This window comes from Drosophila sechellia, chromosome X (assembly GCF_004382195.2).
Source record: "Drosophila sechellia strain sech25 chromosome X, ASM438219v1, whole genome shotgun sequence".
Taxonomy (NCBI): domain Eukaryota; kingdom Metazoa; phylum Arthropoda; class Insecta; order Diptera; family Drosophilidae; genus Drosophila; species Drosophila sechellia.
In genome coordinates this window covers 15,142,689-15,159,455 of record NC_045954.1, presented here as the reverse complement: position 1 = coordinate 15,159,455, position 16,767 = coordinate 15,142,689, and the positions used below count along the sequence as shown (strand labels likewise).

The following is a 16,767-nucleotide window of genomic DNA, read 5'->3' as shown; positions in this document are numbered from 1 at the left end:
CTGTTACATAGTTTTATAACTAGCCAAGATACAAAGGTTTTGAAATCAAAGTACTCACTGCACTTTAGTTCATTCATAGTGTAAAATCGTGTTAAGTCTCTTAATGTTACTTGTTAGGGTTTTAAATAACTAGTGTTGGAAATGCGCTTGGTAAGTGTGTGGTCCTAGTTTTTAGCCACATTATCCTGATGGAAAATCATGGGATTTTGTTAGAGTGATTACTGACTGGCTTTAATGTTTTGCTTTGTGTGGCAGTGGTAAAATTTACTTCTTTTCGGTTGCCAGCGCACTGTCTTGGTTTCATTTCGATTCTGGCGAGCTGGAGAGAAGGAGTCATTGCTCCAGGACGAGGTTAGCTATCAATCAGGGTTTAAGAGTTAAAGTCGCCGTGGGGAAAAAACGGGGGAAAACTCGCTGCTCGACAATCATTTACCGAACAGCTTTTGGCTTTCACTTTTCACACATCCCGCAATTAATTTCCGTTTGATTGTTTGTCTCTGTCCGGACTCCTCATTCAAAGCCCCACCCGGAATCCTATTTGCTTTCCACACGGCGAATGCGATTTAATTGCTTTGGGACCCCTGCTCCCGCGACTTAAACTCAGCTCTGGTGCTTTTCCTTTGCTTTTCCTCTCGCCCACACCCGCACTTTTCCCGCACTTTTCCCACACTTTTTCCATACTTTTCCTGCACTTTTCCCGCATTGCACCTGCAATCGTAAATAAAGAGCTAAGCGTGAACATGAAGGTGAGGAATTGCAGCTGCAAATCGGAAGGGAAGGAGGCTGTCGTGTCAACAACTTTGCCGTGAAAGTTTTATTTGTTCAGTTCATTTGGTGCTGCTGGCAGAAGCAAAACATTATATGGCACATTCATAAGCACCCGTGTTGCCGGGCGATGTCAAAAAATTGTGAATGGTATGGGGTTTTTCTGAGGAAAGCACTAACAAAAAATCCATGAAAACTTTGTTTGCCTTTTTTATTTAAACGCACTTAAATAGTGCACTTACTTTAAAGTCTAAGTTAGAATGTGGAGTGTCATGGATCAATGAAAAGAATTACAATCTAAATTAATTTTTGATTCAGCCAAATCTTGAATATTCCCTATTTTCGCAAAATAAAACGTGTCTCTCATTTTATCGAAACAAAGTGTGCCAGCTGGCTTTGGAAATAATGGCATATGTATGTCATGGCTCATTTAATAAGTTAAAATCAGCTAGGTAGTCAACACACACAATCGACACTTAATACACACACACCGTTTAAACAAAAGTGAAAAAAAATAGAAGAAAATCTGAAAAAAAAAAGAAAAGAAAACAGCGAACAAAAATCCTAACTTGGTATTGTAAACACTAAAATCGCGCGCGACTTGAACGCCGAGAAGTGTAGAACGGAACCCTAAGCGGCACATCACTGCACCAGAGTCTCATTGGATCGCACCGAGCAAAGTACAAAATTCGTAGGTTCAAAGTTCAAAGTTTACGGTTCCCGAAGGACTGACCCAGAATCCAACCACGGACCATCCGGTCCAGAAGGCCAAAGACAGCGAGCTGCAACGAATCTCCAGTATTGGGCCACTTTAACAACTGCTTCCAATCCGATTTCTTTTCCACTTTTGATAGTTTTATATTCAGGTGAGTTAGTTATTACCTATAATATTTATAAATTGTCATAAAATATATCTAAGTAGCACTATTCGGCTTACTAGATCAAATAATTATAAATATACTGCATTTGCTATTTGCCTCGTAGATATCCCGAATCGCTGCCGTTCCAGGATGGTCATCAATCTAAACCCGTCCACCTCTTCGAACGCCAATGCCAGCGGTAGCAGCGTGGGCGGTGGCAGCGGCGACGGAATGAGCAGCGCCGGGAGCCAGAGCGGCAACATCATTGGCGGAAACGGAAGCGGAGGCGGAAACGGTAACGGTGTTGTAAGCGGTAGTGGCAACACCGCCGGAAACGCCAGTGGCGTCACCTCCAGCAACCTGATGGGCATCATCAGCCATGAGATGTTCGATGGTATCGTCTATCTGCATGTGGTATGTGCCGGCGAGTCGAGCTCCAAGTGGATATCTCTGGAGGAGGCGATGATCTACTGTCCCAGCGGCGTTGTTGCCTACACCAAACTGCAGCTGGCCGAGATTTATGGCATCCCGATGGACGTTCTGTTCGACTGACGGCGATGCATAAACCAGATTCTTCGTTGAACGATTGCAGTGTACGCACCTGGACGATGGTACTGATGGATTCTTGATTAGCTCCGTTTGGCTAGTACGGTTTATAAGCTGGACCATGGTAACTGGCATTTGAACTTTGGCACTGTTGGCAAAATCTGGGAATTGAGTATTCGCCAAATACGTGGCATTGGCAATATGACGTCGATTGTTTTTTCGTGCTACATTCCCTGCTCTAAATTTTAAGTTCCTGGCGTTAAGTGATTTTTCCGAAGGCAGCAAGTACTACAACTAGTATACCAATGTACAAGGTTATTCCGTAATTAATTGCAAAATAAATAAAGCAAATTTATAAAGAAATCTCTATGGGCAAAATGGGAGCCATTTACCTTGGTCACTGGCCGCCGCTTCACGTGCCCCTGTGGCATTTGTCAGTCGACGTGGAATGCGGGGGTGGAAGATGAATGGGCTGAGCGGAAGTTTAAGGAGCCTTTGCCACGCAGACGCCACATGTCGTATGCGTAATGCGGCCAGCCCACAGAATTTGGGCATTTCAATTGCAAATTAGCCAAAAGCCAACGTCAACGGCCACCACGCCCACACCGACAGCTGCCCCCTTTTGAAGTGCGCCTCGACTTTTCTTTGCCTTTATTTTTCCCTCTTCGAGTTGTGTTTGTGTGTGTGTGTGTGCGTGGCAATTTGAATGATTTATGTTGATTGCGTATAATTGCATGTTGTGTCCTTGTCCGCCCCTTTGTGCCCAGGTGCGTTTGCCGGCCACGTGACAAATTCAAATCCCCATCACCGCTTTCCACTCCCTTTTCGCTTGCTCGCTCGGTCGGTTGGTCGGTTGGTTGGTTGGTTGGTTGGTTGGTCTTGTCTCGGCTTTCCCATTTCCCATTTCCGCCCCACCACTTTGCCGCTATTCCTAACCTCAGACATTCTGCGGCGCATTGTTGGTGCCGCTTTTATGACGCTCCATCTGTCAGCGGCTTGTTGGTTGTTCAGTTGGCTGGTGACACCGTGCCAGGACACGGAATGGAGCTGGGGCATGGATAAACAGGACCCATATCCAGGCTGGCTGCTTATCTAATTACGCGCCCAAAAGCACGCAACACAAAAATGCCAAGCAAGTCGAGCGAGGCAACGACGACGACCAACTTGTCTTTTGCGGCACGACGCTTCATTTTTCTAATGCCATTCGCTGGCGGCGGGAATCCGTGGGAAAGCGGAAAATGCGGTGGGTCAGGATCTGTGTGTGGAGCATGGCTGACTTTTGCCAAATGGCAGGCGCTCGCGCATTTATTTCGCTTGTAAACGAGCGCAATTTGCAATTTGAGCGCGTCCGCCTCGCGTGTACCTTCTTCACTTTCTCCTTTGCTTTTATAGCAAAAAAAAAAAAATACAGCCTAAGAGGGGAGTGTACTGTCCGCCCCTCAGCCATTTGCAATTGAATATTTATTTGCATTGCCATGGGCTTCGTGTCGGGTGTGGCGCAACTAAAAAATTATTACGCATACGCAGCGTTGCCAGCGGGGGAAAAACTATAGCGAATCAAATCGTATGAAAGGTATCTTGTAGATACTACCTACCTAATCAGGCAAAGTGTGACCAGAATGCTCGGAAGAAATTCCGAAGGTTCGCAAAAAATCTTTTTGATTTGAATTAGCATGAGCCTCAAACGTGCTACTACTACCTTTTTACATCAACTAATTACATTCTTTTAATTAATACCTTCGTAAAGGCAAACAGTTAAGTAACAACTTTTCGCAGTGTGGCCACACTAATTTAGCAAAACTGCAATTGATCCTTTCAATTGCCTGTAGGTTGTACATTAATCAAAGTTGTAATGAAACGTACAGTTGTTCGCTTGCTGATCACACTTTGGTGAATGCAACGTAATTGATTCTCCCGAAACTTCCTGTGCCCTGGTCACACCAATTACGTGTCATCCGGCAGCTGGAAATTAGAGGCCAGTTGGAAGTGGTGCAGCGCCACTAAGCCACCTACCCAATGGCCGATGCAAAAGGCAAGCTAATAAAATGTACTTTATGCCCGGACGTGCGTTGACTGTAAAATCGGGCTGGCAGCAAAAGGGGAGAAAGTGGAGAAAGGGGAGAAAGGGAGCATATCTCTTGTTTCGCTCGCATCACGCGGCTGCCTAATTATAATTTTGCATTCTGCTGCCGCATGCAAAATTCATGGACGCGAAAAGTGCGGGGCACGGTTGTCATTCCAATGCTGCCCACCGAATGTAATGTTAGCATAAAAGTTGACAACATCCGTGGTCAGCCTGGGCCGGGGTCAAAGGTTGATCAAGGCGAACACATCAACGTTAAGCGTTTTATGGCCAAAATGTGCGTTCCATTTGAGCAGAGACCACTCCCAGGGTTTTCCCTCGTTTCGTTCCTTCTTTTTTTTTTTGTTTTTGCGCTGATTCGCGCAACTTTCAGTGCCACATCCACTTCCGTTGGCTGGTTGCCGTTTCCGTTTTCTGCAAATGTTGCAAATCTTCGCGAAAAACTTGTCGTAAAAATATTTCCATCAGCCAAAATAAAGCAGGAGCAATGTGGATGTGGATGCGGATGCGGATGAAGATGAAGCTGCAAGGACCAAAAACGAGCAGAAGGCGGCGGGATTTCCACGGGCGTGGTGGGGCATGGGGGCAGATAAGCAGAGTATAGCTCGCCAGTTTTCGCAATGAAGCAATGAAACTGGCAATAAACAAATGGCACAAACGGCAACGGATGTGCAAAAAGGAAGCAGAGTGCAAAAAGAGCCGGCAAAAACACACGAAATGAATTTCCAACGAAAAGGGTAGCCAAACTGCAGTTACTCTAAAAGTATAGATAGATTGATATAGGTTTATTTTATTATGCTTAAGTTTGCAACAAATATTTACTTCACTTAATTATATATATAAGTAATTATGTGAAAGGCCTTGAAGCATAGATAGTATTTACAAAGCAAAGAAACTAAATTTAGGTACATGAACTTTCAAATTTCGGGCATCATAAGTTATGGATACTGTGGATCAGAAAAGTTTCACTGTACGGCGGCGGGGGCCAAATTCTGGCCAAATTACCGAACAGCAAGGGCATAAAATGAAGATCCAGATGCGATGGCGCAAAATGCCACCGGAAGACGACGTCGCGGCGCCAAAAGCAGCGCATTTCCAGTGGCGGCGGTGGGGGAACTTTCAACGGGGTGGTGGCGAATTTATGAAGCATAAGCTGCATAAACATTAAGATTACATAAACGTCGACGGGAATCCCTTTGGCAGGACAACGAAACTCGGCAGCGATGAAAACGAAGATGAAGATGAAGAGACCCCAGAGGAACGAAAAAGGGGGTTAACGTGGCATTAGCGGGGGGCCAAAGGCGGCTACAAAGGGGTTAAAACGGATGGGGTGGTGGTGGGTGCGACGTTTGCAACATTTTAAGTGTCGATAATTTGGTAGTGGGTAGTCGGTACCCACTACCAACTGCGAGGCGTGGCCACGCTTAAGTCTCTCATGCATATGCATTAATGCAGACAAAGACGGCCGTATTCCAAGCGAAAGAGACGCCACTAAAGCAACAGCAGAGATACAGGAAGAGAAAGAGGGACAGAGAGAGAGAGAGAGGTTGCATTTAAACATTTTACATTGCAACGACGGCATTTGCATTTCTCGGGACCGGGGCAAATTAAATAAATGTAAATTTTAGCCCACACCCAAAGGCATTTGAATCGAAATGGAAATCGGCCAAAGAATGGGAACGTGCACAAAGGATATGAATTCAGAGACCTAAAAGAATGCTCTGATATGGCTCGCCTTTAAAAATGGCACGATTACATGATCATCGGCCGAAAAGAATCGAATGTTCTTCCATTAAAAATAATACCACGGAACTCGCTGCGAATCAATTAAATACTGGTCTCTGTGAGCTCAGCAATATTGAAATACCGCCCCACTTTCGCCGGACACATCTGCTCCGTGCCCGAAAAACCCGGAGACCCAGTGGAAAAGCCCTGACGCACATACATATGTATGTACATGAACGTCTCGGAGGTGGAGGTGAATCCACCAGCGAAATCAGGGAATGCAATACGATGTGGAAGGAGCCATGTGTAATGGCCTTGGGTGCTTTTATCGGATGTGGAATGGAGGATTGGGGATTGGGCACGCTGGATGGCGGATGGGCAGTGGGATGAGCAGCGTCAGTTGCTACGTGATTTGTTTGCCAAATTGTGGCAAATGTGCGAATGTATCTGCAACTCAATTAGTGCAGAAGTAGCAGCGATGCGGTGATGTGAACACCACCCACAAGCCAGCCAGCCAAACCCACCCACCGCCACTGCCACTGCCTTTGGTTTATTGAGTTTGCATGACCCTAATTTAAAGATGATTTAAAATTCCCGCAGCGAAATTAACCAAACATCGGGAAAAGAGGTTAAGGGGGCTGTTGCTGGGTGGGATGGGTTGATTTCGACGGGGGATTTATTGCCGGCCGGCATTGGACGCTAATGCGGCGCATTTATCATGGACATGGCTCCGACTCCGAGGACTCCGCGATGGCGACGCAGCGCTAATGGTCGCCACTTGGCCAACATAAATTATGCTTAATCAGGAGGCAACAACACCGCCACCGCCGCCAAGGGGATCGAGAGGAGCTGGCGGAGGTGGTTGGCGGAAATCCTTTAATCGAAACAACAAGCAGATACATGGCCAATCGTCAGATACAGATCCACAGATCCTGGGGTGGAAAGAAGCCAGAATTCAAATTGAAAAGGAGGCTATGATGGATGCGGGGGATGATCCCACGACATCTGGGTAAAGCAGGAAATATGGGCAAGGCGGTTTCTCCATTTGACACGCAGTCAATTAGGAATAAGTACGAGGTCATTGAGTACGTTTATCTGAACGATATATGCATATATATTAAAGATACAAATGCGATATATGAAACTAACTCTTTGCTTCTTATCTTTATTTAATTCATATTTAAATATAAAGCATTAAATGTATATTTCATTTGGGTTTTAATTAATTTAATGAAATAAATTGAGCATTTTATGCATATTCTGTGATAAATATTACGAATTATTTGCGAAAATACCTACAGATTTGAAGCCATTCCATTCGAATATTCGTTCCCACCTCCTTAAAGTGGAAAATTCCGCACACGTTTCAATTACCGGTCGCCGGATTTATGCCGCGTTTGAGCCACCCAAATGGCCAAGCAGCGCCATCGAAATCGCCAACGCCCCTTTGGCATTCCGACCAAATCAACAACAAGAGCAGGAGCAGAAGCAGGAGGAGGAGCAGGAGTAGGAGCGGGAGCAGAAGCAGGAGCCACATAATTTGCCGACAAGTCCGCAATATCCTTGTCTGGGTCAAGCAGCAATTTGACTTTGGGTAAACTCATTGATCGACCAAACCGAGCCAAATCAAATCGAAGCCAGTGAAAGACGGGATTTCCCTGTCCATCTCAAGTTTGCCATCTATAGACGTACATTCCGCACTTCACATCGTGCAATCCCACCGCCAACAGAAGCCCCCGGCTGCCATCATATCATGTCAATCAGGAGCAGCAGAAAACACTTTAGCCTGGGCCAAGACAAGACGGCGACAGGCGATGCTGGAGGCGTTGGCATGGGTGTGGTTCTAAGGAGGAGTGAAGCCAGGGGGCTCGTGGCATCTCAAGGCAGTCGGTTGGTGGGTTGGTGGGCTGGTCAGGGGGGTTGCAGAGTTCAGGGGGAGGGCAAAACATTAAACTAAGCTGGCAGCCAAATGGCAAACTAAGTGACGAAGCCTGCGCGAGCCATTAAGAGCATTCGTGCCCTTCCATTTCACCACGACAAGTAACTAACACAACTAACATCGAGTTGGGCTAGCAGGTACACGGCAAAGAAAATTAACAAATGAGTGTAGAACAGCATTTATTTTTCAAAATATGACTGTTCCTATGGCTTTATCCTATAAAAATGAAATATATTTATTTATTCAGCATCATAAAAGCGCTTGAATACTTTTTTCTACACGACTTATTGCCGTGCATTGATGTGCCACGCCCATTGGCATCATGCGGCGCCTTTGTTTGCTGCAAAGCATGCAACAGCAAAATAACAGACAACTGGGCGAAATTGCTCGCCGACACCCGATGCGAGTACAAATGATATCATTTCCAACGGGGCGTGGCCATCTGTCATGCATGCCGCCCATCAAGGACGTTGGAATGCAGTTAGTGGGTGGCGCTGTCCGCGGAAGTGTGAAAAACCTCAACGGTAGACAGCCAACGGCGAATGGCAAAGGCAGCGACTTGAAAGAGATCCACACAAAGGGGAGAGGGGGGAGAAAGCAGGGAGATACAGGCAAAGAAAGGAAATGTTAACAGCGGAAAAGCTCAACTGGAAAAGAATGGAAAGCGTTGAGAAAGCGAGCGGAGAAAGGGCGAAAGTTTCGGAATGCAGTCAGCGAATTCCTTAAATGCTTGCATTGGACACAAGTTAGCAAAAAGTCACTCTTTCTGAACTTAATGCGTACGAGAAAATGACTATTTTCCAGAAGGGGTGTTTCAATTAAATGTTTTGCATTGAAAATACGTGGGAAAGGAAACCTGTAGTAAGTATAGCCTGAGAAATAAAATATGACTAGTAAGTAATGGGTATTTGATAGTCGAGCCTGCAGACTTCTGCCGATATTGGCTCATACTTCATGCCGCTGGAAAAATCCGCCCGTGCAGTAATCCCCAAACGCACTTTGATAACCGCTTCTACTGAAATAGATGAAAAATGAATAAATATACCGGTGTCCACTTCGCCCTGGACCAGCACCTGTCCGCCGGACTCGATTCGATTCGCTTCGGCCGGGGTCCTTTGAATGTGGCGCCCCCCACGGGTACGCTTTCATTGGGCAATTTATGAACGCGTTTTGGCCTTTTGCCGGAGTTTGTTTGGGTTTTGTTTGCGTTATCTTTGCGCAGCTTGCCAAAGCAGTTTGGGGGAACAAAAAAAATGAAATAATGGACATACCCTAACCGAACCGCTACCGCTCTCCCAGTTGGATATTTAGCCCAACAATATACGAGTTTTCGAGCACCAGTGGCATAAACAAAGCTGGGCCTGTTGCACACCCCTTATAACAAAGAATCACGCAGTTTGGTTGTTAATCTCGCATTTTAAATTTGTAATGAACTAAAGTAAACTTAGCTTTAAGAACAAACACTCTAGTTGGCCAACAAAGTAATACAATCTTCAACAAGTTGGCGACGGAATGTGAAGCCGTATGACTTATCCATATGGCTTATATGGTATAGATTTAATATCCTTTAAGATTCGATCTTCATGTCCCACTCCAGGGCATTCGAGCTTCGTTCATCGGGATTTGTTACGCACTCGAGTTATTTTCCTTTTTTGCCCTTTTGGCGAATTCCTGGAAACAAAGTAATTTATAGCTGGGAATTTTGTGCGCCGCTGCCAAGGCAACAAAATGGAATTGGCGATGGGTAACAGCACGAGAGAATGAACAGGAATCGGAGAAATGGAGAAAAAGCGAAATGAGAAATGGAGAAAAAGAGAAAGGCGGGTGCGCCGATGGGGGAAGTAGAGAGGGCACGTAAATTGCGGATGACAGTTGAGGCGATGTCGCAGAGGGCGCGTTTTAATTACGACAGATTTATTTATTGCGCATACGACGCGTTGCCCGAGGGAATGCAGGACTGCAGGACTGCGGGACTGCAACTCCGCATCTCGGCACTGAAAAGTGCAGCGGCTAATTTGCAATGAACGTCGGCTGGCCTTCGGTACGCACAGCTCAGCAGCTCACCACCAGCGTGCAGGATGCACAGGACTCCCAGGACTCGCACAGGAGTGACTCACCTGGCCATATCCAAGGCGATAAATTGTCATTAAAATGAGACTGGCAAAGGAGGAGTCCTGCTCCTGCTCCTGCTGCTGCTCCTGCGAAAAGCTGGAACCGAAGCTTGTTAGCGGGCCAAGCGCTAAAAGTGTAATTAAAATTTAATTGCTTGCCGGCAAAGTGAACAGAGACGCAGATGACTTTGCCTGGCATATCGGATTAATCATCCGACTCTCACTATATTCCTTTCAGTGCAGCAAGATATAGGCATTTTGTTAACTACTAATATGGACAAACATTTAAGATCAACTGACATGAAGATCAAGATTAAAAAACATTTTTAAATTGCTTGTGCAATGCTTAATAGTCTATAGATCATTATTAATTATATTAAAATAATATAATAAATGATTTTCAATTGTTAAGTTGCTAAATTTTTGCAGCTAGTAATATGAACACATTTTCCACCACTTTGCAAGAGTGCCACTAAAACTTTGTAGCTTTTCGATTCACAAAAGAAATCTTTTTGAAGACAACTGGGACGAGAAGAAGAAAGTATGCTGCCGAAAAATCGTTTGGCAGTAAGAGAAATACCGAAAAGCAAACACGTTAACAGGAAAAGGCAAGAGGCTATGTAAGCATGGCAATTAAAATTTAATAAAATTTAATGAAAGTTGATGAAACAAATCAAAAGCAAATTGTAAATAGCCCACGGCGCTCATTGGCCAGGCCAAAAACGTAGATAAAGTGGGCGAGTGGCCATAGTCGAGGCGTTGGACATCCTTTAAACGGAAAATTCTGGGCGGGGTGGTGGGTTGTGGAAAATGGTCGAAAACTGTATCGATCGCCACCTAGTGGCCAATAACCAAATAAGAGCAGTTTGGTGCACTATACAACTTTGCCGGCCTGTTGTTCTGGTTCAAACAAATCTCAATAATTGTGCCCTGGAGTTGTAAGCGCCATTGCACCTCCTACCAAAATCATACCTATACATATTTATATATATGTGTATATTTGTATATCTATATATACATATGTGCGAATACATAGAACACACATAGGTGGACATGGAGATATTCGCCCACTGCTCACCCTCCCAAATGGCCGATAAATTGATTTATGTGCTTGTTTGTCAGTTGAACTGCAACTTGTGCATAAATTTCAAATTGCCATTGCCACTGCCTACCGCATGCGGTGCCACGCCCACTGCCCACTGCCACCCACCCACACGCACACGTGCGATAAAGTTGGTCCACTCTACATATGAGCAGGTCTTTCGACCACTATGCTGACCTCTATTTGTATGGGGCGAAAATTAAATACCATTGCCGCAAAGTTTTGCCGCTCGCTTAGAACAAATATGCCCGGGCAAATGTAGTGGGTAACTAGCTTGCCGGGCAAATTGTTTCCACAAGTTTTCATGTTACCTCCGTGCTCCGCAACTTTTGCCGAGCATCTTCATAAATATTTTGAGTTCCTGTCCCGGATACCGAACAACAACAAAGTCGCTGTCAAGAAAGTGGCAGGTGCAAGCTACACCCGAAACACCAACAAAATACAAGAACGTCAGCAACAGCAGCATGTATGCAGAGCAACTATAGCTGATAAATATCCGAAAAACTAAACTTCAACGCCTGGTTATTCCAACCATATTAAAAGTACTCAAGTACTAGTACCAAAGTACTATCAAGTCACATAAAGATGTCTTTGATTGGCTTCATTAATAATCGATTCAAAAACAAAACTGGCATTAATGAGATCTATCGATTCATTGCATCGATTAAAAGAGGCTAATAATATTGGTGTAAAACTAAGTCATTGTTGTTGTGTGATTTATTCAAATTGATGAGAAGAGGCTGTTATCTAAGATAAAGTTAATACCCTTAATGTATTTCCCCCAGGAAATTCCGCTTACCAAAGGTGTTTTCCGATCAACCTATATATGATATGTATGTATACATGCCGTTCAAGCATCGCAGAAGGGGGGATTCGGCGATTGGGGGCATTGGAATCCCGCAGAGATTGTCGTCTAACCCCAACAAGGGGATTACATGCCGAAACCCGATTCCCAGACCACCTGTTTGTCGCTGTCCTTGTCTATCTCTACGGATCCCTTATCCCTTATCCCATTTTCCATTTGCCCACCGCCCCCCATACTTTCCTCGATTTTGAGTGGTACAACAATTTCCATTTAAGCCATTTTCATGGTTGCTTCGGTGGGTGGCACGTGCCACGCCCGCTGCGGCTTGAAAAGCTGTCAACGCCCTAAAAGCAATAATAATACCTGCAAGCTGGGAAAATTACTGGCAGAATGGCGTTGTGGTGTCACTATTTGTATGTGAGCTTAATCAAATGCTAGCTGGAAGCTACATATCTCTGAGTGCAGCAAATTCATCAAACTAATTTATCAAAATAGTTGGCATTCAAGGAAATTAATTTTCTTAGTGATTTTCTTCACAGGCAAGCTTTCATTTCAATATGTATGCATCTGGAATAACATATAGAGTATGTGTTGCAATAAAATAAACACTTGCTTGCTTGCTAATCAACATTTTAATAAGTTATTTACTGAAAAAAAAATCAATTCAATTAATAGTTAAGTTTGCCATGTCTTTGTAAACGCTTTTCCGCAACAATTTGCGTACACCCAAGGGGTAATCTGTATTCTATCTGCATAACAATTAGCCCTCCATTGTTTCCCCCTTTTTTTGTATTACCCAGGTTAATCGATTAATTATCAATGCTGAAATTGTACGTTCACTTTGCTAATGTGGGTACCAGGCGACTACATGTGTTCAATGCCCCAGAGACAAATCGTCTCCCGAAACAACAAAAACTTGTCGTGTTGCACAGGCAGGGTCTCATATGGTATCCTTTTTACGTCCTTCCTCCCCCTTTGCCACCTCCTTGCGGCCCGCATGGTTAAGTAACAAAAAGGAGATCCAAAGTGCAACGCACAACATGCTAAAAAGTACATACACTTGGCCTGTGCACTCAAAAAAAAAAAAGCAGAAACTTACAAATGCATAACTTTACAAAATAATTATTATAATAAAGCTAGAATCTTAGATTATATTATTTGTGTTGATTAGTAAAGTGTGGCATACATTTTCAATAAATTAAGTTAGTTTGCTTTTTCTGCATCGAGCATTCCGATTTTTCTGAGTGCACCAGCAGCTGCGTCAGTGCAAGGTAGATACAGATACTCCTACTTTCGAAAGCCCCAGCAACAAAACGCATAAATGTGCACAAAGGCAGTTGGCGCACACGTACAGCTGCGGTCAATAAAATAGTTCCTGCACTAAAAACAAAAATACGTTCATATTATGCAAATACTTTAAAATGTATTCGTTTTAAAAGTTGATGACCATGCCAATTCTAAATATAAACAAAAAAGGGAAGACTAAGTTTGAATAAATGAAGTGACCAAGCAAGGTATTAATTAATTGTTCTTTTACTACATATTTCATGGTATCTTGTTCTGTTACTATGTCATAGTATCATTATCCTTTTGGCCGCGATTGTCTTGGTTACATGTGTGCACAGCCGCCATCTCGCTCGCTCCAGCTGGCCATCTCTATCGCACTCTGGCTCTTAGCAACTTTTGGCCTTGTTTGGCCCCGTGGGACCAACTTCAATTCAAAGCGAACAAACTAATTTCCTATGCAAATTGAATGGCAGTCAAGTGTGCGAAGTTCGAGATACATTTGCAGCAAATGCTTTTAAAAACAACCCACAGACCACCACACACACACACGTATGCAAGCAGACACACAGATACAGTGTGTCAGGTTGTGCAATGGTCCTGGATTTGCGGAAGAATAGCTCCCGAACACGGATGCCTCCGCCGATCCTTTCCTTGGCTATGTAATTTACTTTTCATTTTAATTACCCAGTGGTTAGTGCAAATTAATTGCCACCCGGCACCACTTTGCAGCACCACCCTGCACCACCACCATCGCACACTCATCCAATCAAGTGACGCCGAGGGTCCTGTGCGGCAAGCCAAATTGTTATTGTCCTGGCAAATATTTCGACTAGCGAATTACAATACAATAACAATTGACTCGCGGCAATTGGCATTTGGCAATCGGTGCTGTGTTAGTGAAACACTTGGAGAAAAGACCCAGTCACTTGCCCAATTACTTTAATTGGGCCAAACAAAAATGGAGAACTTATGAAAATTTACAGTGTTAATGAACAATACTTAACTGGAAATCAATAGATTCAATTGGATTTCCTATATATATTACAACAAAAACAATTAAAAAAACTACTTTATTAAATGAATAGAAATTCTTTCGACTTATTAGTTTTTTTGATTTGTGTAAACATGCCGCTTCATTTCGCTCAGTGCACGATTTTATCGACGCTAATTAAATGAGTGCTGAAATGCGATATGCGGTATTATCGATATGCAATTCTCAGTTCTGAAATTGAAATGCGCAATGTTCTCACCGAGTAGCGCAAATAGTTATGCAAGTTTCTTTGAACTGCGATTATTGGCCCAGTTTTGGTTTCAGCTAGTAACAAAGCCGTTTATTGGCCAGCATTTTGCGGTTTTGTACAAATTTTAATTGGTATACACTTGGAAAATGCAAATGGGAGTGTAAATATAAATAAATATAGAATATTCTTGTTATTATTATAAAATGCAGACCACTTAACGCCCAATGAGTACTTATCCTCTGTGTTATAACCATTAAACTTAATCCATTTCAGCTCCAATGCTCTTATATCCTAAGTACCGAGCATCGTTGAGCATGTCACCTGGATTATGCACGTATTTTTCTATCAACTTAAAGGCAAAAGCACTAACAGAAGTGCCCTTAAAACGCACATACGATTGTATGTCGCACTGTCATTCCCCGTAATTGCAGGACTATCCGTGGAGCGGGATCCGCAGGATCAGCAAGAGCAGCAGGAGCAGGAGCACTCCGTAGGCACTTTGGAATTCCCGGCAGATAATCCGGCCCACGATGACAAGTGGCTGGGTGCGTGGCCCGAGTGGAAATGAAACTCATTCGTCATTCGTCATTCCTCATACGCAACGTGGGCTGGCTAACTGAGCCAAATGGGGGTTATGCACGTACGTGGCGCCCCGACTTTTGTACTCCATGTAGCCATATAGCCATATAGCCATACTTCCATCCTGGCTTTATTGTTTTTGTGATGGCTGCTATTGGTGTTGTTGGTGGTGCAGCTATAGCAGCATTTATGATGCTTTGATATATCGAAATGGCAGGAAGCCAAATACAGGCGAACGAACATGGGACAAGTTTTTCATTTTTTTTTTCCTTTGTCGTTGCCATGACAAACATTCGCCGTCAGTTGACAGTCAGAAAATCAAATGCACACACACACACTGCCACACTTCTACTTCAAAAGGAGCTGGGTGTGACAGCTGGTGCCACGCCCCCCGCCTCGGCCACCCACTATATTGCCGCCCCCCATCTGGGGGCTTATGCAGCTCAAATATTTTTGCAACAATTTCGTTTCGTTTGCTGGGTAAATTTACTTTCAGTTATGCGGCCATTTTCAACAAGAAACTTTTTTGATTTTATTTCATTTCGTTTCGTTTCGCTTAAACTGTAGCTCTCTGTCCTATCTCTAATAGAGATTCTCTATCTCTCTTCTATTTGCTCGCCGTCTCTTTCGCAGATAGGTTTCGCTTGGTTCCACTTCCTTTTCGATGGTGCCCAAAAGCTGAACAAACTGGCCAACTTGGAAACGGGCTGACAACCTCTAATTGATTGACGGAGATGTGGCTGTCACTAGAGGCATAATTAAAAGCACATTTATTTCAATTTCCACGCTTAAGTGGTTCGGTTTCGGTCGCCTACCGGCCCACGAAACCACTTCATTGGCTGCCCACTCCTGATGGGACACAAGAATTTGGACAGTTGACTGGTGATGAGCAGCGCAGCAGGAAAATAATAAAATTATATAATTTATACAGAATGATTTAATCGAAGAAAATGCATATATGCACAATGACTTCCAAAGTATATAACTCTACATATATATAAAAAAATATGAATTATGCTACATATTGCTTTCGATATTAAGTGAAGACCTTGGCTGAGCATTCCAGCATAACTGTTTGGCTTTTCGTTTCTCGTAGTTACAGATGGCCCAAATAATTCATCCATCATCCGACTTAGTTGGCTCCGCAAAAGAGTTGGCTAAAAAGTGTTGCCTACATTTTGGGGCACTGGCAAAATTTTCAATTACATTCCATTGGCCACCGCACGGCATGTCACCCCTTTTTCGTTTTCTGACACTAATTGTAATTGGAAAATGTATTTTAAGCGCCTGCGAATAATTGCTCATTAAGCAATTGCGGGCTGAGACAAAACCAGGCAACTGACAGCATTACTTCGGCTTTGACGTCATAACCAGGCATCATAATTAGCCGCAGAAGCGCTGAAAATGAGGGGTGCAAAGCTTTCGAGGGGCAAAAAAGGGTGGAGGGTGTGTGGTGGCCTAATTAGTTTGATTAAATAGCGCAGGGCTTCGGGACTTAAATTGGTGACATCTTGACCAGGGGAATAAATGCCGTTCATTCAATTGCCGCTGCATCGCTGCCAGATTATCAAATCAGAATTGCTAGCCATTATCAAAGGACCCATGGAATGGACGAGGTGGCGGGCGAAATCTAATTAGAGCGCTTAAAACGTTAGCTCTATGGCTGCCATAGAGGTCATAATGAGCCGGAAATCAGTTCGTGTCCCCCATGTACTCACTGTACC

At 44.0% G+C, this 16,767-nt stretch overlaps 1 protein-coding gene across 1 annotated transcript; it reads left to right on the top strand.

Moving 5' to 3' along the window:
• Positions 1-1,214: 1,214 nt before the first annotated feature.
• Positions 1,215-2,530, top strand: LOC6620352 (cell wall protein IFF6). Its single transcript, XM_002044526.2, has 2 exons — positions 1,215-1,631; positions 1,750-2,530. Exon 2 carries the CDS (start codon positions 1,776-1,778, stop codon positions 2,175-2,177), a length of 402 nt encoding a protein of 133 aa, XP_002044562.1. The 5' UTR covers positions 1,215-1,631; positions 1,750-1,775; the 3' UTR covers positions 2,178-2,530.
• Positions 2,531-16,767: the final 14,237 nt, after the last annotated feature.